Consider the following 24,855-nt stretch of genomic DNA (forward strand, 5'->3'; position numbering starts at 1 on the left):
ATTGCCTACCTGGATCTCCTTCCAAATATAAAAAATCACTTATTGGTTTCTGTCTCAGTGCAGCGAGAACTGTGATTCCTCGCCATTGGCGCTCTACTTCTCCTCCTACAGTTGTAGAATGGTGGGCAGAAGTGGGGTCGGTCATGCGCATGGAGGAGTTATTAAGCTTTGCACATGGTTCACAAGATCTTTTTGTTAAGACCTGGTCTCCGTGGGTCCTGTTTATGGAAACTGAGGCCCAGCCTCATTGATAGATGGACGAGGAGCTCTTCTCTCTTACCTTTTACTGTTGCCCTTATATTTGTCTGTCACATATGTTGGGAACGACTGAGCACGCTTACCTCTTCTCCTTTTCTTTCTCTTCTGTTCATTTGGCATCTATGCTACTCTACTATTTTGACTTATCCTTTTTTTTTTTTTTCTCTTCTTTCCTTTTCATGACTTTTTCCTTGTTTCTCTTCAGATTAAACTCTTTTTGTTTTTGGAAGGGAATGGTCTTAATGCACAAGGTTACATGCTCATTGCCTTGGTTATTATGCTGCAACTTGATTGTTTATCTCTTTCTTACCGGAATCATTCTTTTATTCTTCACTGCATATTTGCTGAGACGATCTTTTCATGACTTTGTATTTGTTAACATGTATATTGTGAATAATAACCTATTCCACGTGTGAGCTTTTGTGTAACTCTATTGTTGACCTTGTCTCAGTATTTGTCATGCTTGATTTATTTTACCTTTCTCTTGCAATAAAAACAGATTGAACAAAAAAAAACTCGAATCGCAATAAAAACCAAATTCAACCATTGACAAATCAAACAATAGAGGCCTCTTTATCAAAATTCAAATTCATGAATCTTCTAGTTTATATTAATCATCAAAAACAACTTGAAAACGCAACACGAATGTGCAATTATTTATTAATTAACTCAAATCTTAAAAGCTCAGTTGCTTAAAAAAGTGGAAGCAATTCATTGTACTAATAATTTTCAATGAGTCTATCAACTTAAAAACATGAAAAAGTTATATTTGCTGGGACAACTACTATTGACTTGAAATCACCTGTTTTTAGATGCCAAATGTTTATATTCGATTTCTTTACATTTTTAGAGCTTAATAAGTTTCAGACTTTTAAGTTTCAAAAACCCTAATTCGAATTTGTGAGTTTTAGTGCAAAAACATACAACTGGGGAAAGACCTCAAATTTAATTTAAAAAAATAGGAAAATGTTTAAATTGCCCCCGTTTGTTCTGTGAGAATTAAAATTTTAAATTCTCATACTCATTTCAGATCATATTTATTGCTTCAGTTGTTCATTTATTCATTTGGGTTAGTTAGCCTCATATAAATTATGTAATATTTCATCTTAACACCACTAATGAGGACTATTAGTCTACTAGAAATTGTTTGGAATGAAAACCCAAAAGAAGCACTAAAGCTAGCCAATATCCAAGAAAATCAGAAACATCTTTCAGCAAAATATTACTTTCTTCCTCCACAGGCACTTTTTAAAGCCCATTTGGTATTATGTAATGAATTAATATAAGTAATTATGGGAAACCATAATAAACCCCATCACAACTACCATTTCTGTTTCTTAACTAGGAACCTAGAAAGGATAATGCCTTGGGAAGAATATTCAGTAAAGAAGAGTTGAATTTTTGCTCAGTTGTTGTTTCCTAAGGGTAAGGCCACAGTGGGCGTTTTGGGGAGATTTGGTAGCCTGCTGACTAATCGCCTCTTCTTTGCGGCGACAAATCTCCCTAAACGCCTTCCCTCACTCTGCGCCGGCTAAAATGAAAAAACGCTGGCGCTAATCACACACGCCTGTTCATTTTCCAAAGTTGCCTCACGAGGAAACTTCGAAAACGCCTTCCCTCACTCTGCGCTGGCTAAAATTAAAAAACTCCTTATGATATGGATGAGTTCTAGCAACTTCTCAAGATTTGCAAAATATATATTATATCAAATATGCACAAAGGAAATCTTGTTTACGTTGCATATATTATTTTCATTAGTATCTTTTAAGTCATATGGGAAAGTCATAGCATGCATTTAATAGCACATGCCCCTGTTTAGCATTCAGGAGTGGAGGCAGAGCCCGCCCAGCAGACATGGGGAAATATTCTACTTCACTATCTACAGTCTTTAGACATCCTGTACCAGCCAAAAAGATCTGACATCCCATCTCCATTTCACACACTGACACTACTTTGTTCTTGCCGCCTGATTTATTGCATGATCCAACTTCTTTGCTACTCCTTTCTGTTAGAAAACGGAGCTAAAATGTAATGTATTCATAATATTCACTCTTCATTACTGTTACCACCTTGGAAAAGTCAATTCTCTCATCTGTCTGTCACCAGAACAATTAATCATGAAGGCTGTCATGCTCTTCTAAACTCTCTTACACACCCCTGTGCATCTACTGCTCCACTTCATAAATCATACACGTGCCATTTTCTAGGATTACATTTTAAATAGTTGCTTTGTCCTTCAGAACCCTTTGGGATGATTCCTTTGGAACATATAGTGCCTTGCTGTCCTAGGAAGGTCATACTGCTACCCTTTTTCTTTCTGTAAAAATAACTTTGTTTCCCTAATTCCAAATGAAAATATAAATCACTTTATTCTTTCATAGTATACAATGGTCCAACTAGGATGGCAGTGCAGAATCTAATCTAGACGCCCTCAATCTTGCCCAAACCTCAACGTCCAAATTTATAACCAGACTGTTAACCTCAATGTACTTAAACAATTTGTCTTTATAAATATTGACTGCATCCTACTATTTTAAATAAAACAATGTATTGGGTATTGCATAGAAGAGACGTTAAAAACAGTAGATATACTTTTTGCTGGAAACAACCCATGGGTAGACATAAAAGAATATTTTTCATACATATTTGGAATCTGAATGAATCAAGTAAATCTGAGAAAAACATTGCATGCAATAGCTATTTCTTTTTCTCCAGGTTGGCATATTCTTTGGCATATGTTTGATAAGGTCTTTGAACCTATGTAACATGGCACCTACTTTCAAGATACTTGCAAACTTTGAGCCACCATCTTTATGGCATTGCTAATATGCACATTTGTGACTTAAAGGAACCATAACTCAAAAAATTAAAGTGTAGTGATGGGCGAATTTATTCGCCAGGCGCGAATTCACCGCCAGCGAATAAATTCGTGAAACGCCCGCGAAAATTCGCGGCAAAAATTCGTCGGCGTCAAATTTTTTTTTTGAAAAAAACGGATGCCGGCATCAAAAAAACGGGCGCCGGCGTCAAAACCTCGACGCCGGCGCCGTTTCGGAAATTTTTCGCCGTTTCGCGAATTTCGTGCGAAATTCGCTAATTTTTCGGCGAAGTGAAACGGCGCAAATTCGTCCATCACTATTAAAGTGTAATAAAAGTTATTAAAATATAATGTACTGTTGCCCTACACTGGTCAAACTAGTGTGTTTGCTATTTGCGTGGCAGATTTATTAAAATTTGAATTTGAGTTGATTGAGCACATAATGAAAAATGGATTTAAAAAAATGCAAATTCAAATAATTTCAAAAATAAATTTTCCAAATTCATTTGAACTAATGTTGAGAATTAAAATTTGAAATGTCAATTGGAGGTATTTTTCAGCTATTTTCATTTTTTTTAGAAATGGTTTTGTAAAACTGATTGGAACAATGGAATTTTCATCGTAATTTTTTTTGCTGCAGCTCAAGTTTATTCACAATTCTTTTTCGAAAATGAGTTTTGTTTGAACTCAGTTTCAAAAAGGAGTAAATCTGCCTTCAGATAACAGATCACAGACTATAGAGCCAATTTCTACAACCAGTGTCTAGTCATTAAAGTAAGGTTTGCTGAGCTCTACATGTAATGAACGAAAAAATATCCTTACCAGAAGGTCATTGTGCATCCTGATCCTGCCTGGTTAAATACTGGGCTTCTTAACTCTGCAATCTGTGTAAATTTGCTTTTCTTTTTTAAAATAAACATAAAGTGACCTATTTGAGAAAACAAATTGTTAAACCACAACATTTTAACTGTAGCAAAATCCTACCAATGTCACATTAAATTATATTATTAATCACATTACGGTAACTGACATGAAGTTCTTTATCGCCTGCACCTTTTTATATTGATTTTTACTTGCTTACAGGAACAGTTCAGTGTAAAAATGAAAACTGGGTAAATAGAGAGGCTGTGCAAAATAAAAAATGTTTCTAATGTAGTTAGTTAGGCAAAAAAAATGTATAAAGGCTGGAGTAACTCGATGTCTAACATAATAGCCAGAATCCAACTTCCTGCTTTTCAGCTCTCTAACTCTGAGTTAGTCAGCCACTTGAAGGGGGACCACATGGGACATATCTGTTCAGTGAGTTTTTAATTGATCCTCAGCATTCCGCTCAGATTCAAAAGCAACAGTTATGGCCCATGTGCCCCCCTCAAGTCACTGATTGGTTACTGCTTGGTCATCAGGGTAACCAATCAGTGTAAACCAAGAGAGTTGAAAGCAGGAAGTAGTGTTCTGTTATGTCAGACATCCAGTCACTCCAGCCTTTATACATTACATTTTTGCCTAACTAACTATACTAGAAACATTTTTATTTTGCACAGCCTATATATTTACCCAGTAATACTGGACAATTGCTTTAGGGGTTGTTCTATTACAAATTTCTTGAAAACAGACCCTAATGGGTGCATTCTATTCTAACTTGCACATTATGGGGTATGGGAACTGTTATTCAGAATGGACCTGGGGTCATCTGGATAACAGATTTTTGGATCTTCATACCGTACGTCTACTAGAAAATCGCTTAAACATTAAAAAAACTCAAGGGGATTGTTTTGCCTTCAATAAAGATGCATTATATCTTAAGTGAAATCAAGTAGAAGGTAATATTTTATTACTACAGATAAAAAAGCAATTGTAAAAATGTTAATTATTTGGATAAAATGGAATCTAGGAGAGATTGCCTTCCCTTAATTCAGAGCTTTCTGGATAACAGGTTTCCAGATAACAGATCCTATACCTATATAATGGACCAATTTGGGTACTTGGCGCATATATTGAATAACCAATATACCAAACAACTATTGCTGTAAGAATTAGTAATTTAACTTTATTTCTGTCATATACTAACTTTAATTTATCTTTAAAGAGATTTTGTCATGATTTTATGATGTTGTTCTAAATGACACTGTTTACACTGCAAATAATTCACTCTACAATATAACATTTTATTCCTGAACCAGCAAGTATATTTTTTAGTTGTTATATTGGTGTGTAGGCTCCATCTCAGGTCATTTGCTTTCAGAAAGAGCCAGCACTTTAGGATGTAACTGCTTTCTGGCAGGTTGTTGTTTCTCCTACTCAATGTAACTGAATGTGTCACACTCTGAGTTTTAAGTGCTGTTTTTAGATCTAACAGGCAGCTGCTATCTTGTATTAGTGAGCTGTTATCTGGTTACCTTCCCATTGTTCTGTTGTTAGGCTGCTGGAGGGAAAAGGGAGGGGTGATATCACTCCAACTTGCAGTACAGCAGTAAAGAGTGACTGAAGTTTATCAGAGCACAAGTCACATGACTGGGGACAGCTGGGAAACTAACAATATGTCTAGCCCCATGTCAGATTTCAAAATTAAAAACAAAAATCTGTTTGCTCTTTTGAGAAATGGATTTCAGTGCAGAATTCTGCTGGAGCAGCACTATTAACTGCGGAATTTTAAAGAAAAACATTTTTCCCATGACAGTATCCCTTTAACTTTTAATTAAAACACAGTTCATCATATTCCTCACTGTTTTTTTTTTTTGATTATTAAAGCACAGAGGAGTGTCACTCCATACCTTTTAATTCATATTTTTAGAAATCAATTACCATTTCCATAAGATCTGCAATAAATAAACCCAATACATCTCCTTGTGCTTATTTTGCAGGATTCTATAGTTTAGCGTTGAGAGCCATCATGAGAATACCATCACGATCGTGAACGGCTACTTTCATAAATAGGAAATACAGAATATTGGGTAGCAGTTACCTTCAGATTTATTAGTAGTATGGTCCCGAGGTGGGGCTTGCTGCTCATACTGAGGTGGAACGTTGCTTCTTGATTGTCGCATCCAGTCAAAGGAATCGCTATTTTGCTTCTCGTACCAGCCACAGTTATCAGTTTCAAAGTCACATTTGGCAGCTGTAAGTGGCACATATTTCCTTTTAATGAAGAATGTCAGTCTGGAATTGCTTTCACAGTACATAGGCCAGATACATAACTGGTAATGAATACAATTAATATTTGGCATTTGTGCATCACTGCTATTTGACTTGAATGTCCGTAGCAGTATAACTGAGACTTCTCCTACATTTTGGTTCATTTTTTTCTCTATACCACAAGGTATTACAGGTATGGGACACATTATTAGGAATCCCCAGGACCTGGGCTTTTCCAGGTAAGGGGTCTTTCTATTATTTGGATCTCCATACATTAAATTGACTTATAAACCATTTAAACACGAATTAAACCCAATATGCTGGTGTTGCGTCCAATGCCGATTAATTAGATCTTAGTTGGGATCAAGTATAAAATACTGTTTTATTATTACAGAGAAAAGGGAAATCATTTTTCAAAATTTGTTAAAAATGACTTCTCCTACATTTTGGTTCATTTTTTTCTCAACACCAAAAGGTATTACAGGTATGGGACACATTATCAGGAATGCTCAGGACCTGGGCTTTTTCATATAAGGGGTCTTTCCATAATTTATCATAATAATACTGTTTTATTATTACAGAGAAAAGGGAAATCATTTTTAAAAATTTATATTATTTGATTAAAATTGAGTCTATGGGAGATGACCTTCCTGTTATTCGGGGCCTTCTGGATAATGGGTCCCATACCTGTACAACCTAGCAAATTGTAAAAGGGACATCTGCCATTGCCTTATACTAGGGATGCACAGAATCCAGGATTCAGTCCGGGATTCGGCCAGGATTCGGCCTTTTTCAGCAGGATTCGGATTCGGCCGAATCCTTCTGCCCGGCCGAACCATAATTTACATATGCAAATCAGGGGCGGGGAGGGAAATCGTGTGACTTTTTGTCACAAAACAAGGAAGTAAAAAATGTTTTCCCCTCCCCCCTAATTTACATTTGCAAATTAGGGTTCAGATTTGGTTCGGTTTTCGGCCGAATCCTTCGCCAAGGATTAGAGGGTTCGGCCGAATCCAAAATAGTGGATTCGTGTGCATCCAGGACCGCCATCAGAAATCACAGGGCCCCATATGACAAAATTTCCTGGGCCCCCTGGGCTGCGCCGACTGCAAGCCCCACCTACAGGTCCGCCCTCCCCACCCCATAGGTCCGCCCCCCACTACACAGTAAAAAATAAAAAGATATTGGTGGTCAGGGCCCCCCATAAAAAACATTTGTGGCCCGGTACCACCCATTAAAAAATATTGGTGGCTAGAACCCCACATGAGAAAAAAAATTGATGGCCAAAATTGGTGGCCAGGGCCCCTTAAACGTCCATGCCTTCCCGAAGTCAGCAGCTCTCAGAAAGATGGGGGGCCTGGCTAATCAAGTAAGTGTGGCGTGGCCGGGGCCGCCCTTACCCCCGGGCCCCCTACAACTCTCCCCCCTGTCCCCCCTGAGGGCTGCCCTGTGTGCATCCCTACCTTATACATGACCTATACAGGTTTGAGATGGCAGATTTTCGGATTCTGACTTTTTGCATCTTTGGGGTATAATAAATCTTGAAAAAAAGTTCTCTAAAAATTCTTGTTTTTGCCCAAAAAACCTCGACCAGAAAAAAATGAGGTTTAGCAAATAACCCCCTAAAAGTTGCCAATAGCTAAACTTGCTAAACCTGACAAATATGGCAGCCTCCTCACAGAGGAACATGGAGGATCATAGAGGAACATGGATCATTGGGCAAATACTTTTATGGCAAAATTATATTATATAAGACACACATACAAATATCCAAAGCTCAATATACAAGTTCAAAAGACAATTACCTGGAAGAAAGTTACTTGCTGTGACACATTCTGGAGATAAACAGATGTCATCGATAGCGACAGTGGCATTTGGAGATAAAAGTGAGGCTTTCAGTATAATCTGCAGAGACAGTTATATTTTCATGATAGTGACAGTGAGTTCATGTTTGATATAACTCAGAACTATTGATGAGAATTAAATTAGATGAATATATCATGAATTAAACTTTTACATGTTTAAATGTGATTCATTCCAATGAATTAAGCAGATACATCTGACCCTGTGCAGCACATCACTGATAAAAGGAAAAATGTGTCAGTATATCAGTGATCTACTCAAAATAATTCCCTGATTGATAAGGTTATCCGGAAACCCGTTATCCAGAAAGCTCTGAATTACGGAAAGGCTCTCATAGACTCCAATTACAATATAAAAGCCATTTATAAATTGGAACATAACGGTCATTTATTTATTTCAGCATTATTGGCACATATCATCAAAAGCTCATTAAGTCTAGGATACCTGTGAAATACCCTTGACACAAAATATGTTCTGTCTACTTTACGGGATGTTTTTCAGATATTTGTTTGGCACACAATCTGATTGGTATTAAAATCACTTGCTTAATATGCGCCGAAGAATCTGTTAAAACTCCACCGGCATCATCCATCAGCCGAAGCAGAATGAAATATCTGGCTTACAGAAAGAGTTGTGTCGGAGGAACGCTGTCTATAGTCCAGAATGCTAAATTCATTACTGGGCTGAAAGATGGGCTATTAGAAATAAATAGCTAGAAAATTATACCTGGTAATATTTCATTTACACATTAGCGAATGAAAAATCCTTATGCCTGTCTTGTGTTAAAGGAAAATGGTGGTTTAATGGGAGCAGCTTGGTCCAATATTGAAGAGCGTATTCTATAATACTTAGAAAGATGTTTATAAGCATTTGCATGCCTTTCTGTTATTGCTACATAATGATTATTCACTTTTTCTTCTTCTCAGGTATACCTTGTACCGGGTCAGGCTTGGGCCATTTATGGTCTGGAACTTTTTAGGGAAGTTTGGGAATGTGCATTTGCCAAGCTTGTCTTTGAGAACATTATAGATTTATTGATGCTAAAGTTATGATGTGAAACTGGCTGAAATAAAAGGGTGCTTGCCCTTTTAACTTTTAGGGGCATATTTATCAAGGAAAGAATTGAAAATTCTAATTTTTTAATTCAAATTTTATTTTATTCAGAGTTTATTTTAGTGTAATTTGACTAGGCAAGCTTTTATAAACTCTTATTAACGCTAAATTCGGCCCTTGATAAATATGCCCCTAAGTATAATGTAGAGTAGTAGTGATATTCTGAGACAATTTGCAATTGGTTTTCATTTTTTAACATTTGTGGTTTTTTGAGTTATTAAATTTTTTATTCAGCAGTAGCGATGGGCGAATCTGTGCAGTTTCTTGAATTTACAACGAAATTTGCAAAATGGCGAAACCCATTGAAGTCAATGGGACAGTTTTGATGCGAGCTTCAATTTTGACGCGCGCCTGAATAGAAAGATGAGTAACGATAACAACAAGGGGGTTATTTATTAAAGACCGAGTTTGTGAGTTTTTTTCCAACTTGAATAAACCCACAATTTAAACAAACTCAAATGTTTGCTTATTTATGAAAAAATATGAATGTAAAAAACTCAAAGCAATCAGGAAAATAACTCGAATACTTCAAATGTATTGTGTTTATAGGCTTAAAAACCTTGATTTACACTTTTTCAAGCGATAACTAATGTCCAAGACCCCAAAAAATATCTTCAAATGGTTAAAGGTGCCTCTGCCATTGACTTTTACATGAATTTGACAAGTTTTAGCGGGAGTTTTTTTTGGATTCTGAATTTTTGCAGTTTCAGTGCATAATAACTCTCTAAAAACCCATGGCTTTTTCCTCGAAAAATTCAAGTTTTTTAGTGATACTACACTAGAAAAACTGGGACATAACTTGACCTTTAATAAATAACCCCGCTAAATGTACCTTTTCGTGAGCACCATTTAAAAGCTGGAAAGAGTTAAAAGAAGAAGGCAAATAATTTAAAAAGTATTAAAACAAAGTACAAAATATGAATGAATGTGCCTTTGAGAACACATACGAAGCCTTAAGACATGATGCTTCATAAGTATAACAGGCTTGGGGCGCGTGGGCTTTCACACTGGTCTCATCGACCCAAAGGAGAAGGGAACAAGACAATGGGCTTCCCATTAAGGGAGAAGTGCTAGAGACTGTACAACAGGGACATGGGGTCCCCGAGTCCCCCATATGTCTGTAAGCTCTAAATGGTATCACATAATTTAAATATTGATGTTCAATTGATGTGTTGTAGAACTGATCCCATGTATATACTATGTGCCATACAAACAATATGTACTGTGCTGCGATGGAGATGTACCATTTATCTTTTAATGCAAATAAAAATACAGTTAAAAAAAAAGAATAAAGGCCAATTGAAAAGTTGCTTAGGATTAGCCATTCAATAGCATAATAAAAGTTAACTTTAAACTTTAAAATAAAACACTACTTTTGTAAAATCCTTACCTGGGCTGGATCCATTGAGTACTGTGAACAATTGCTCACATATATTATAGCCTTTGTCCAGTTGTTAGTGGATGGGCCTGTAAGTTCCCCTACTGGCTGCAACGCTGCATGGCCTAAAGGTCTCTTGAATATGGAAAGTTTGGATGTATGATGTAACTGGTACCAGAACTGTATCTGTTGAAATAATTTTGCACTGTTATATCAAAACTCCATGAATACACGATACAAGAACAGTTATGAAAGTTGATATTGTACCAAATAGCACAAAAAGTCCACAAGCTACTGTAGAGGAAAGCTCTGGATGCTGAGCACATTCCAGTCTTGGATTGTTTAATAACTGGCTGGTGCCCATGATGGTGAAACCCAGGATGGTTTTGAAATCACTATAGATGTATGTTATTTTAGTGACCACCAATTAAAATTACAGATAAATACAGATAAAAAATACATATGTAAAAAATTAAGAATTGCTTGTTTAAATAGGAATCTATGGGAACAGGTATGGGACCTGTTATCCAGAATACTCAGGATAACAGATCTTTCTGTAATTTGGATCTTTATAAATTAAGTCTAATAGAAAATCATGTAAATCAATGTCCACCCACATGCTGAATCATTTTAAATAAATAATTTAATGTTAAATTAAATATTAATAATATTAAATAAACCCAGGCTGGTTTTGCTTCCAATAAGTATTCATTATATATTGCTGTTGTATTATTGCAGAGTAAAAGGAAATACATTTTTTTAAAATGTGAGCAGCGATGGGCGAATTTATTTGCCAGCCGTGAATTCGCGACAAATTCCTGCGATTTGCAAAACCGCCGAGAAAATTTGCCGGTGTCAAAAAAACTTTAGCGGGAAATTCGCAAATTTTCCGGCGAAGAGAAACGCCCCAAATTCACCCATCCCATAGGGGCCGATTCACTAAATTCGAGTGAAGGATTCGAAGTAAAAAAACTTCGAATTTCGAAGTATTTTTTGGACTACTTCAACCATCGAATGGGCTACTTTGACCTTCGACTACGACTACGACTTCGAATCAAAGGATTCGAACTACAAATCGTTCAACTATTCGACCATTCGATAGTCGAAGTACTGTCTCTTTAAAAAAAACTTCGACCCCCTAGTTCGCCATCTAAAAGCTACCGAAGTCAATGTTAGCCTATGGGGAAGGTCCCCATAGGCTTGCCTAACATTTTTTGATCGAAGGATATTCTTTCTATCGTTGGATTTAAATCCTTCGAATCGTTCAATTCAAAGGATTTAATCGTTCGATCGAAGGAATAATCCTTCGATCGTACGATCGCAGTATTTGCGCTAAATCCTTCGACTTCGATATTCGAAGTCGAAGGATTTCTATTCCTAGTCGAATATCGAGGGTTAATTAACCCTCGATATTCGACCCTTAATGAATCAGCCCCATAATGTGAATTATTTGTTTAGTGGAGTCTATGGGAGATGGCCATTCCTTAATTCGGAGCTTACTGGTTTAACGGGTTTTCGGATAATGGATCCCATACTGGTATTTGATTCCCTACTTGTACAAGCCTTAGGGCTGAACTACATGGCACGTGGAGGAGCGATCCGAAGGCAGGCGATGACATGCACGCGACGTGTCAGACGTCCAGGATATAATGGGACTGATTTGATTCGCAGGTACAAACTACATGTATCCAACTGTCGGATGTGAACATCGCACGCTGCGTCTTTATCTGACAGTCGGATACATGTAGTTTGAACCTGCAATTTCCGATCAGTTCCATTATATCCTGGACACATTGCATGCATGTCATCTCTGCCCGACGGATCAATCCTCCAGGCGCCATGTAATTCAGCCCTAACTGGTCTTATCTATTACCATTGCTCTCATAATGGGCTGGTGCAGCTGGTGCAGAACAGATGAAATGTGCACCAGCTTTAACAAAACTTATTAATAATTAAATTCATCTAAGGAAATGCTTAGGCTATTGAAAAACAATATGGCATATTGAAATATCCCACATATTACAGCCTGACTGTTAAAGGCAATGCAATTTGCAATAAACATGTTCAGCTTTGGCGAAATGGATTGAAAGAGCTAAACTTTATTTCAGTCTGAAAAATTATATTTTGCTGGATCTTGTTCTTAGAATATAAACATATTTTAAGAGCAAAGAGGAGCACTTAGGGGCTGATTCACTAACTTCGAGTGAAGGATTCGAAGTTAAAAAACTTCGAATTTCGAAGTTTTTTTGGGCTACTTCGACCATCGAATGGGCTACTTCGACCATCGAATGGGCTACTTCGACCATCGAATGGGCTACTTCGACCTTCGACTACGACTATCGAAGGATTCGAAGTAAAAATCGTTCGACTATTCGACCATTCGATAGTCGAAGTACTGTCTCTTTAAAAAAAACTTCGACCCCCTAGTTCGCCATCTAAAAGCTACCGAACTCAATGTTAGCCTATGGGGAAGGTCCCCATGGGCTTGGCTAACTTTTTTTGATTGAAGTTTATTCCATCGATCGTTGGATTTAAATCCTTCGAATCGTTCGATTCTAAGGATTTAATCGTTCGATCGAAGGAATTATCCTTCGATCGTTCGATCAAGCTATCTGCGCTAAATCCTTCGACTTCGATATTCGAAGTCGAAGGATTTAGTTCCTAGTCGAATATCGAGGGTTAATTAACCCTCGATATTCGACCCTTAGTGAATCGGCCCCTTAGAGTTTTATTTTTTCTCTTCAAAACTAGCCGGCACAGTTTCCACATTGTTCAGCGCGTGGGAGGACATTATGCAGTACTTTAGCATATTCCTGTAAATGGAAGTGGCACTGATAAAACAATTCTGTTTATACAAACATTCTCAAACAGCTTGCGCTCAATGGAAGCACAAAAAAAATAAAATGCCTTTTCCATCCTTACATATTTATGTACCTATATCTAAAGGGGTTAATTATCAAAGTTCGAATTTATCTCAATATTTTCTGAAAAAAACTCCTTATTTATTAATACACTTTTCTAAAAACAATTTTGCGGGGAAAAAAACATAAAAGTCCTAAAAAAATTATTGTAATGATGAAAAATTATGTAATTGTACAAATTTTTCGGATTTTCCGCAGGAAAAATCAGATTTTTTTATTATCCTTGCTCGAAAACCACTAGATCTTTGGGTTAGTGCACGAAACCCACAGCAGATCCAAAAATATTTGGGACTTCCCCCCTTGACTTACTGTATATACAACCTCGGCAGGTCTGAGATGCCGGATTTTCACATTCTGACTTTTTCAATCCTCGGGTTATAATAAATCCCAAAAATTTGTGTTTATTTTCCCACTAAAAATTCGGACTTTATACAAAACCACATAGGACCTTATTTATAAAAAATTCAGATTTGTGTAGTTTTAGAGTTTTTTTCAACCTCAACTAAACTCACATTTTGAAAACCACAAATGTCTACTTATTTATTAAAAGATCCAAAAACAAATAAAAACGCATATGAGAATAAGGATCCGAACACCTTGAAAACTCCCTTTGACTTCTATGTGACCTCACCGGCTTTTAGATGTTGAAGTTTTGTATTGTAGTTTTTCATTGGTTTTTACACCTAATTTGTTGTGGTTTAGCGTAAATATTTGAATGCAAACACTAAAAAGTTAAATTCAGGGAATAGAAAAATATGAACGTTAATAAATCGGTTGCGTAATCTTAAAATTGTTTGACAAATCATACATGCAAATGTATTTTTTTGGGCAAATACATTGATGTGCCATGGGTTCCCCTGTGTCTTTTATCCTGATGAACTTTTACATTGAGGAAATGGAAAGGAAAGCCTTGAATAGGATCAAGTCATAATAATGTAGATGACACCCGGGTCAAAATAAAAACTCCAACTGTCACAGAACACACAAAATCAGTGGATAACAACATCAAGTTAACAAGGGAAAATGTGAAAGATACTATACTGGCATTTTTTGGACTGTGAGATACACATCTATGATTGGGGTAACCTCAATATTGAAGCATAATAGAAATCCATTGACTTTTTAATCAATATTTGCTGTTTGATTCCCACCACCCATTGGAACACAAATTGGGGCTTATTAGGCTTATCAGATGTGTAACTGAAAACACCTGTGTGTATGAGTTTTAAGGTATCATTTTGCTTGATTATACTGTCACACCTCAGCTAACACATGCCGAAATAGGTTTGATGGTGCCATTGGATTCTGGTGATCACTCTTAAGGGTTTAAACACAGTGGAATTCCCTATTACTAAAAAAGCAGTTCAGACGATTGGTAAAACCTTTTCAAAATGACCCAACAAACCCACTTGCTTTAGACTTAGGCCCATTGGGGCTGATCTCAGCCTGCAGAAAATGCAAGTTGTGAACCAGCCCTAATACTGACATTCATTTTGTTCTTTGGCTGCACTTGGAACCATTGAGTAGGGCTGGGTGCAGGCACACAAGATGGATTACTCTGCATTGCATTGGATTTCTCTTCATGCTAGAGTTTCTCACCGAAATCCGCCACAAGTCTACACCCCAACCAATGCAGAGATTCCAGTCAACTTATGTAGGCTGGCAACAAAGGTTTTAAATAAATATTCAGGGAGACAAAATGGAACAGTACGGTATATAATATTGGCATAACTGTTTCTAAAAGATTGCCTGCAAACACTGCATACATACAAAGGGCTGATTTACTTACTTAGAAAATTAATTTCCTAACCTTCCTCAATATTTCCCCTGCTCACCCTCTAGTTTTGTTGAATTTATTTTTATTCATGCCTCTTGTTCTCTATACAAAAATATTTCATCATTATAAGAACATTCATACCAGCACAAATAATGAGCATTTTTTTTGTGGGGGGGGGGATTATAGAATGCTTATTGAATAAGTCAACCACATTATTCAAGTTTCTCCTGATTTCAGTGAAAAATAAAAATTGAGGACAGACATATGAGGCTACACAGTATTTATCTGGAAGCTTTCATTTGCCTAGAGCAGTTGAGTACAGAAAGCAAGCCGTTGGTTGGTTATTAGTCACTAGACTGGGGTTATAATGAAATATAGCTAGTGATGGGCAAATTTATTCGGCAGGCGCAAATTTGCGGCGAATTTCCACATTTCGCCAGCGGCAAATAAATTAGTGTAATTGCTGTGAAAAGTGAAAGGTGAAAATTTGCCGGCATCAAAGTTTTTTGACGCCGGCGACAATTCCGACGCGACAAACATACACCCATTGACGCACATCAAATGTTGCCAGCGTTAATTTTTAACGGATTGACGTCAGCTTTAAAATTTGTGTTTCGCAAATGTTCTGCCCGTTTTGCGAATTTCGCGGCGAAACGAAATGGGACAAATTCTCCCATCACTAAATATAACTTTATATAGTACTACTAATACAGGGATGGGATTCATTATCCGGAAATCCGTTATCCAGAAAGCTCCGAATTATGGGATGGCCATTTTATCCAAATTATCCAAATTTTTAAAAATTTAATAATAAAACAGTACTTGGTACTTGATCCAAACTAAGATATAATTAATCCTTATCGAAAGGAAAACCACCCTTTTGGTTTAATATTTACAGGTTTTTCTAGTAAACGAAAAGTATGAAGATCCAAATTGTGAAAAGATCCATTATACAGAAAACTAAAGGTCCTGAACATTCTGGATAACAGGTCCCATACCTTTAGTGAAATAGAAGGTCACCTTGTTGTTCCTATGGCACAGCATCATCCAAGATCAAAGCAAAAAAATTAGGCTATTTAAGTAGATCATGAGCAGCGCTATTAAAAGAACTATAAACTGAATGGGCAAAGCTTAGTTTAATACTCTTGCTCTAGGTGTAAGCAAGTTTCACTGAAAAGAAGCAAATAAATATCTCTTCATAGCCAAGGCTTTTGTTTTTTTCCATTTTCATGTTACACTGTTATAGCTGATACAACTGCTAAACAAATTTATAGCAAGATCTGTGCTGCAAAATTAGTTCTGTTTTCCATAAATAAAACATTTTAATGGAGATATACCGTAATCCCTAAGGGAACCATTTATTTTCTTACCTTTCTGCTAAAATGTCCTTTTTTGTAAACAAAACTTAATAACACAGTGATATATTTTTCTGAAGAATAATGTGTTCCTGTAGTCAAAATGTTACTGAGAATTTAGAGGTAAGCTGTGTCTGTACAGCAGAAGATAAGGAAGCAGAGCTGACCGGCACTCGAACGGATCCACAAGACCAGAGATATTCAGTTAAAAAATATTTTTATTAGTAGAAAAATTACAAATATAGCGGCATCTCCATCCACCCTATGCGTTTCGCACCTTTCAGGGTGCTTAGTCATTGAGCCCATGACTAAGCACCCTGAAAGGTGCGAAACGCGTAGGGTGGATGGAGATGCAGCTATATTTTAAATTTTTCTACTAATAAAAATATTTTTTAAGTGAATATCTCTAGTCTTGTGGATCCGTTCGAGTGCCGGTCAGCTCTGCTTCCTTATCTTCTACCTTTATTTCTGGAACATCGATTGTTGTGCCCTAACGGTCCATAAAACAATACTAAAGTTTATCCCTGAAATTGCAAACTACTTAGTTAACATGAGTTACTTTATACTATATGTAGTAAAAAAAAATCATTGAGCCCTTAGTTTGTATTGAGTAGGATAAAGTATACTGTATAGCTGTGGATATTTGTTAATACAGCCACCACGTGGAACTGTTATATATGTTATATATATAAGTGATGCCAGGGGGCCTGAAGTAGGTCACTTAAAGAGGTAACTGGCAGAATTAATTAGGTGAGATAGTGGTAGGGTAGATTTGTTGGAGCTCACTGTAGGTGGTGAGAGTTAGTGAAAAGCTAGAGAGACGAGTAGCTGAGGCTTTAACAAGGATAGAAAGGAACCAGTGTACCTCGCCCAGTTAGGGAACCAGAGGATGATGTTCTAGGTTATATATGGCCTAATGCACCTTTAAACGCAAGGTGGACCCCTACTGAAAGTCTGTAAAAGGTACAGCGCCCCTGAGCGCCCCTGACAAGCATGCGTTGTTTTTGAGTTCAGCTAAAGTGTGGTGTGGACCTCTATTTTATTCAACGCTAAAGTGTGATACAAGTTCTCTAGAATTGTGATGGTGGTGAGTGTCACTTAGCCGGTTATCCCAAGAGGGCACGGGACACAAGGTAACAAGTTAATGCATCAAGGTCATCCAAGTCATATTATAACTTCTAAGGAGTTCAAGCTGCTTTATAACCACTCTGTTTGACATATGCACCTATAGAGTTGCACAATCTTCCACAAGATCTACTCTGGTAAGAGCTTATATTTCAAGTTCAAGGGCCACCTACTCTGGCATCTCTCTGCTTAGATTCATGGGCTCCTTGGGTGTAATTTATGAGGAAAAGCAACTTAATTCTATCACTGTGAGCACCCTAAGCACTCCTAGTATCATATTAGCAATAGTGCAACTACCATTGGAACTGGTCTGAAAGGTCCTACACCTTTTTTTTCCTTTTCATCACAGAATGTGTTAACCTCAGCCTATTATGAATTCCAGCTATATCCAAACAAAAGTGATTTAGGAGGCCAGTTTCTACAGGGGATATTATCTCCATAAAAGAAATATATATGTTGTGCTTTGTTGGGGGCTGATTTATCACAGTGTCAGATGGAGCTCTCTGTGCAATTACTCAGCCACGTGATGAACAGTATTATCAGATTTTATCTTAGGTGGAACCTTGTCATCTGGCGAATCTGTCTTTTGGATTTTATTCAAGAATGTTATAAAATGTTCCAATGTATGTGTCAGTTCTGAAATAATCATAAATTATTGTTCTTATTCATTCATTTATGTCTGAAAGGTTGTGCCATGACTGTACATCATACAGTATCTATTGTGTGTATGAAATATATATTTAAACAGTTCTAATAAAGAGAAGGGAGAGAGACAAAAGCACTGGGAAAATCTCAACCACAAAACTTACAATAACTTATTTTTACTTGTTAAATTAGTTTTTACGGAATACATAGCTTTTTGGCCTTCATTAGTTCTTTCTGTGGCACTCAAATATCAAATAAATATATATATTTGCCATTGCCGTACCAGCCCAATTCTCACTCAAACTGAAATAAATAATTCCAAATAGCTGGGATCATCCTCTAGAAATCAATCTCAGCCCCTCCATAACCTCTTCCTCTGCTCGTGGTATTTAAATGCTTATAATGTATTAATTTTCTTACACAAGCTACTAATCTATGTTTGGCAAAGCAAAACTCACACAGTCTTGTAGAATAATGAGGATCATGAATTCTGGGAGGGAAAAACACTTTGACTTGTTTATGCAAAATTGCACTTTCCCTACTGCACTGTGGTCATAAATGAGGCTTTTTATCTATAACTTTGCTGGAATTTAGAAGGGAAATAATTCAAAAGAAACATGTCCCAATAAATGTTATGCAATAGCAATACCCTTATGCAAAGGAGTAACTAAATCACTACAAATCTGTTAAATAGAGGTTAAACTATACATTACTATTCTATGTAATATAATAGGTTAGGTTGAAAAAAGACCCATCAAGTTCAACCTTTTAAGTCTATATATAACGTACCTAACTGCTAGTTGATCCAGAGGGAGACAAAGGGGAAACAATTCCTTCATAACTTGTACTATGAGCTATCTCCCATAACCCTGTATTCCCTCACTTGCAAAAAAGCCATCAAAACCCTTCTTAAAGCTATCTAATGTATCAGCCTGTACAACTGATTTGAATATAAATGTGAAGTGTTGCACATACAGTATATGAGCATCCAGGAAGCAAATATTTAAACTGCTGCTGGAGGGCCACACTAGGGTTGCCACCTTTTCTGGAAAAAAATACCGGCCTTCCCATATTCTTGCCGTTTTTTCCTATTAATAACATTGGCATCAAGTATCAGTTTTACCGGCCAGGCAGGCAAAATACTGACCAGGTGGCAACCCTAGGCCACACAGACCTTAGATGAGAGAACCCCTCAGGGCTGGAAATCCAAACTATGTAGTGTGTTCCGGCAGGCATAACAGATACACATTGTGGAGTGGAACTGTAGCGAAGACTGAAGCCCATTTAAGAAAGTGGGAAATGATCTGCAAGGGCACGGGTTCATTAGACAAAAGATGCAGCTGTGATGCTTCCCATGATGTCAAGCTGTAAGAAACGTTCACTCTTTTATTACATCAATTTTTGAGAATAAATTTGGCAAGGAAATTGTATTCTATCGTTTTAACCAGAGCCGGAACAAGAGGTAGGCAGAAAAGGCACCTGCCTAGGGAGCATTGATAGGGGGGCACTAGGAAGGTACCTCTTAATTTGTCTTCTGCCTACCTATTATATTTTTGCAGCCCTCTTTGATTTTCGCCTCCACCCCTCTCTCCTCCCTCCCCTCCCTCCTTCACTCTCCCCTCCCCTCCGTCACTCCCACCTCCCCTCAGTCGCTCTCTGTCCCCTGACCTGTCGGCTGCGTGGAAGCTGGGTGGCCCAGCCCTGGTTTTAACCACTTATCTTTTAAGCCTTATCCTAATTCAACCAATATTAAATAAATTCCTAGTCATACAAAGCTATCAGTAACTTTCATTTGAGATTAAGAGAAAGAGTTAAGGTGGCCATACACGGGCCGATAAAAGCTGCCGACAGACCGAGTCGGCAGCTTATTGGCTCGTGTATGGGGCCCCCGACGGGCTTCCCTGATCGAGATCTGGCCGACTTTCGATCGGATGGGACTAAAAATCCCGTCGGATCACGACCGCATCTGTTCGTTGATGTGGTCCCGTGATCCGATCCCCCATTCCCATTCGTTAGGATCCGATCGTTGGGCCCTAGGGCCCACAATCGGATCAGCCCGATATTGCCCACCTCAAGGTGGGCATATCAGAGAGAGATCTCTCCGTGTATTGTCACCTTTATGATCCCTGTATGATCAATCGCATGGGCTTGGGATCTTGTTGCAATACATAAGAAAGGTATAATTGGTAGCGGTGCTGGTTCTCAGGATACCAGGGTGGTTAGAAAAAAACAAACACCAGTGTAATGATTCAATCAAAAATATAGACTTTCCTACAGTCTCCACTATAGGGGTCACTATTTTGTGGGGAGCTTTTCAAAAAATGCCAGGGCCTATTTTGGATCCCAGTCCAGACCCGCCATCTGCCATAGTCCAAGAGGTAAGTACAGGGCCCCACTGTGCCTTACACTAACTGCTGCTCCTTAAAGGGCATGTAAAGTTTAAAATAGAATAAGGCAAGAAATGCTGTATTTTGTATACTAAATATAAACATGAACTTACTGCACCACAAGCCTAATCAAACAAATGATTTATGCTTTCAAAGTTGGCTACAGGGGGTCACCATCTTGTAACTTTGTTAAACATCTTTGCAAGACCAAGACTGTGCACATGCTCAGTGTGGTCTGGGCTGCTTAGGGATCATCATAAATTATCAAAACAGCACAAGTCAAATAATATCTGCCAGAAGCCAATACAGCAAGACTGATAATAATAATGATAATAATCAGAATATACAGACTACACTGGGTCCTGTGTTGTAATGTAATCTAATGTGGATTTTATAGTTTTTGTTATGTTTAATATAAACTTTCTCCAACTCTGCAGAACCAGTGGCTGCAGCAAAATAATACTCCAAATAGTATCCCAGTTTATCTGTTTAAATCTGGCTCCATGATCTATGTCCCTGCAGCTGGAGTTGGAAACAGTAAAGGGATGTAAAGGCAAAAATAAAATCCAATACAAATCTCTACACAGTCGCTGACTGGTCTACAAGGAACCAAACAAAGCTGCTTGAGTTCTGCATGGCTGGGAAGTAAGGCAGGGGCTCCCCCTGCTGTTCATAAGTATGAGTGTTTCCCTGCTCAGCAGTTAGGGACTGTCTGACAATTCCTATCCACAGCAGTAAATGAAGGGAGAATTTCACTGCATACTGTCAGGTTACTTATAAAAACAGTACACATTCTTTTAATTAAAGTATATTGGAGATATGTTTCTTAAATGGGATTTTATTTTTTTGCCTTTACATGCCCTTTAACTTGTGCATGGGTGGGGGGACACCTATGTTAGAGTCCTGTGCAGGTCCAGTCGAGCAGACCTGTGCCTGACCTGCTGACCTACAACCCCCACCTGCCACCCAATAAGTTCACCTACCTAGATCTGACCAGGCCCGCAAATAGTTTATTTACCTTCCAACCCGTGAAGTGATGTAACTGTGCACCAGAAGTGACATCATGCTGGAGCCTAAAAAGATCTGTAAGTGGACACATTTTGCAGACACCTCAGGGGATGGTGGGGGTGCCCAATCTTGTACCTTAGCTGGGTACCCAGGTGGGCAACCCATGGAATACCTGCCTGATCATGGAATCTAAACTTTCTGCCCAAAACCTAATCACATTACAGGTATTCTGTGGGTACCTGACCTGATACAGAACTCTAACCTAAGTGCCTCCACCCTCCCACCCCTCATCATGGCACTGTGCTTTATCCATGGAGGAGCTGGCATATCAGTATCAGAAATGCAGCCTTGTTTTGTACTTTGCACACTGCATTCTTTAACATAAATGACCCCTAATGTATTTCAAAAAAAACTATCAACCATTTCCCAGCCAGGAAGAAAAAACACTACTTGAACAAGGTTTCTAATGAGAAAAAAAAAAAAGCATTTGCAGCCTTTTTAAACCGTGATTAATTATTTGCAATAGCCTTTCTATTGTAAGAATTAGGAAACCCTACTGCTTATTTAAATAGCTCCACTCTGCTATGTCAGTGGGCCATCCGTGCTGGTGTAATGTGTTTGTTTTCATACTGTGCCTGGGCCAATTGACAGAGAGGATCATCACTGTGCTAAGTATATTACTTTCCTTTTTGTCTGAAAGCTGTGCAGCTCTCTGATGGCATATTTGTTGATTAAAGTTCTGGGAATGTTTGGTAGCTCATATATAGGAATTGTCTTTACCGAGCTACGAAAAACCTTTCCACGGAAAACTATGTACCTAACCTGGCTTTAGGCTCAACAGTGGGGAATGGGATTTTTTATTTTAAAGAAGAATGTGCTTCTATATGCAGTGAAGTTCTCTATAGACTAACCTTGCCTACTATTCCAAAAGTCCTTATAAAGCATGGGGTCATTTAATTTATTCTCACACACAAGTACAAGGGGTGCAATCACAGTAAGGACATGGCTGCCTTACACCTGTTCACAGAGCCGGATTTCCAATTTGGCCCCAGGTGCAGAAAGCAGCCACTATTTGGATTGTGCCTATTTGTTGCACTTTGCGCCCTACACTGCATGGAGTAAATAACCCCCGCAATCTGTCTCCTGCACATAAATGAAGATTTCTGTTATACACCTGTGCTACACACCAGTATGCTGGAAGCTAAAATTAACATATAGATTGGAAGGAGGGAGATACAAAGCACTTGCTGGTACCATTGCACAGCAACCGATTAAATTATTTAGGGCTCTTACTGACGAGTGTTTTTAGGGCTCTTACTCACTGGCGTAATGTGCGCTCCTCTGCGTTCCATTTTTTGGCGTTCAGCCGCAGGGGAGCGCAGGAATAGACACATGTCATTATTTCAAATGGGGCTGTACTCACTCAGGCGCGTGTAGGCGCCGAACGCAGGTTGAGATGCAAAATGCTGCATTTTTCCTGCGTTCGGCGCCTACACGCGCCTGAGTGAGTACAGCCCCATTTGAAATAATGACATGCGTCTATTCCTGCGCTCCCCTGCGGCTGAACGCCAAAAAACGGAACGCAGGGGAGCGCAGGTCAGAACGCCAGTGAGTAAGAGCCCTAACTGCGCTCCCCTGCGTTCCGTTTTTCTGCGTTCAGCTGCAGGGGAGTGCAGGAATAGATGCATTACATTTCCAATCGGGCTGTACTCATACAGGTGCGTGTAGGCGCCGAACGCAGGAAAAATGCAGCATGTTGCGTCTCAACCTGCGTTCGGCGCCTACACGCGCCTGTGTGAGTACAGCCCCGTTGAAAAAAATGTAATGCATCTATTCCTGCGCTCCCCTGTGGCTGAACGCAGAAAAACGGAACGCAGGGGAGCGCGGGTAAAAACGCTCGTCAGTAAGAGCCCTTAGGGCTCTTACAGATGCAGGAAAAATGCAGCATGTTGCGTCTCAACCTGCGTTCGGCGCCTACTTGCGCCTGTGTAAGTACAGCCCCATTGAAAAAAACTGAATGCGTCTACTCCTGCGCTCCCCTGCGGCTTAACCGATTAAAAATGGAACGCAGGGGAACACAGCTTCAAACGCTCGTCTGTAAGAGCCCTTACTTATGGCACCGAACGCAGGTTGAGACGCAACATGCTGCATTTTTCCTGCATCTGTAAGAGCCCTAAGGGCTCTTACTGACAAGCGTTTTTACCCGCGCTCCCCTGCGTTCCGTTTTTCTGCGTTCAATGGGGCTGTACTCACACAGGCGCGTGTAGGCACCGAACGTAGGAAAAATGCAGCATGTTGCGTCTCAACCTGCGTTCGGCGCCTACACGTGCCTGTGTGAGTACAGCCCCATTGGAAAAAATGTAATGCATCTATTCCTGCGCTCCCCTGTGGCTTAACCGATTAAAAATGGAACGCAGGGGAGCGCAGCTTCAAACGCTCGTCTGTAAGAGCCCTTACTTATGGCACAGAATCCCAGGCCAAGGTTTAGATGAGGAGTTGTGCCCTGCTACTTGTGCCCAGGGGAGGCCTTAACTGTGTCTCAGTGGGGGGGCTTCTGCTGACTGTGTAAGGGCTCTTACAGACGAGCGTTTTTACCTGTGCTCCCCTGCGTTCCGGTTTCATGCGTTCAGCCGCAGGGGAAAGCAGGAGTAGACGCACTGAATTCTTTTCAATGGGGCTGTACTCACACAGACGCATGTAAGTGACGAATGCAGGTAAAATCCCAACCTGTGTTCAACGCTTACATGCGTTTGTGTGAGTACAGCCACATTGAAAAGAATTCAGTGCGTCTACTCCTGCGCTCCCCTGCGGCTGAACGCATGAAACCGGATTGTTTGTAAGAGCCCTAAGTCTCCTTATTGAACACATTTATTTCATACCTACCAGCAGCAGAACTGAAAGACAACATTTCAGATGTTGCAACCGGTAAATGTTACTTGTTTATTGGTTACTAGTCCAAGCGCAAACATGGAAACTTTTAGTTAGGCTGGAATAGAACAATGAAGACATTGTAATAGGCATCTACAGGAGCAGTGTGCAAAGGGCAATTGTTGTACTCAAATTACCATGTTTTTG

The 24,855-nt window shown here is 38.8% G+C and overlaps 1 protein-coding gene across 2 annotated transcripts in view; it reads right to left on the reverse strand.

The window, feature by feature from the left end:
• Nucleotides 1-24,855, reverse strand: part of malrd1.L (MAM and LDL receptor class A domain containing 1 L homeolog) — a 245,556-nt gene that overhangs the window by 151,450 nt on the left and 69,251 nt on the right. For both annotated transcript variants that reach the window (XM_041565859.1, XM_018267285.2), the window contains exons 12-15: nt 10,575-10,748; nt 8,014-8,113; nt 6,039-6,191; nt 3,899-4,004 (exon numbers count right to left, since the gene is read on the reverse strand). In XM_041565859.1, the coding sequence (XP_041421793.1) occupies nt 3,899-4,004; nt 6,039-6,191; nt 8,014-8,113; nt 10,575-10,748 (533 nt within the window). The remainder of the gene's footprint in view (nt 1-3,898; nt 4,005-6,038; nt 6,192-8,013; nt 8,114-10,574; nt 10,749-24,855) is intronic.

This window comes from Xenopus laevis, chromosome 6L, assembly GCF_017654675.1.
Source record: "Xenopus laevis strain J_2021 chromosome 6L, Xenopus_laevis_v10.1, whole genome shotgun sequence".
Taxonomy (NCBI): domain Eukaryota; kingdom Metazoa; phylum Chordata; class Amphibia; order Anura; family Pipidae; genus Xenopus; species Xenopus laevis.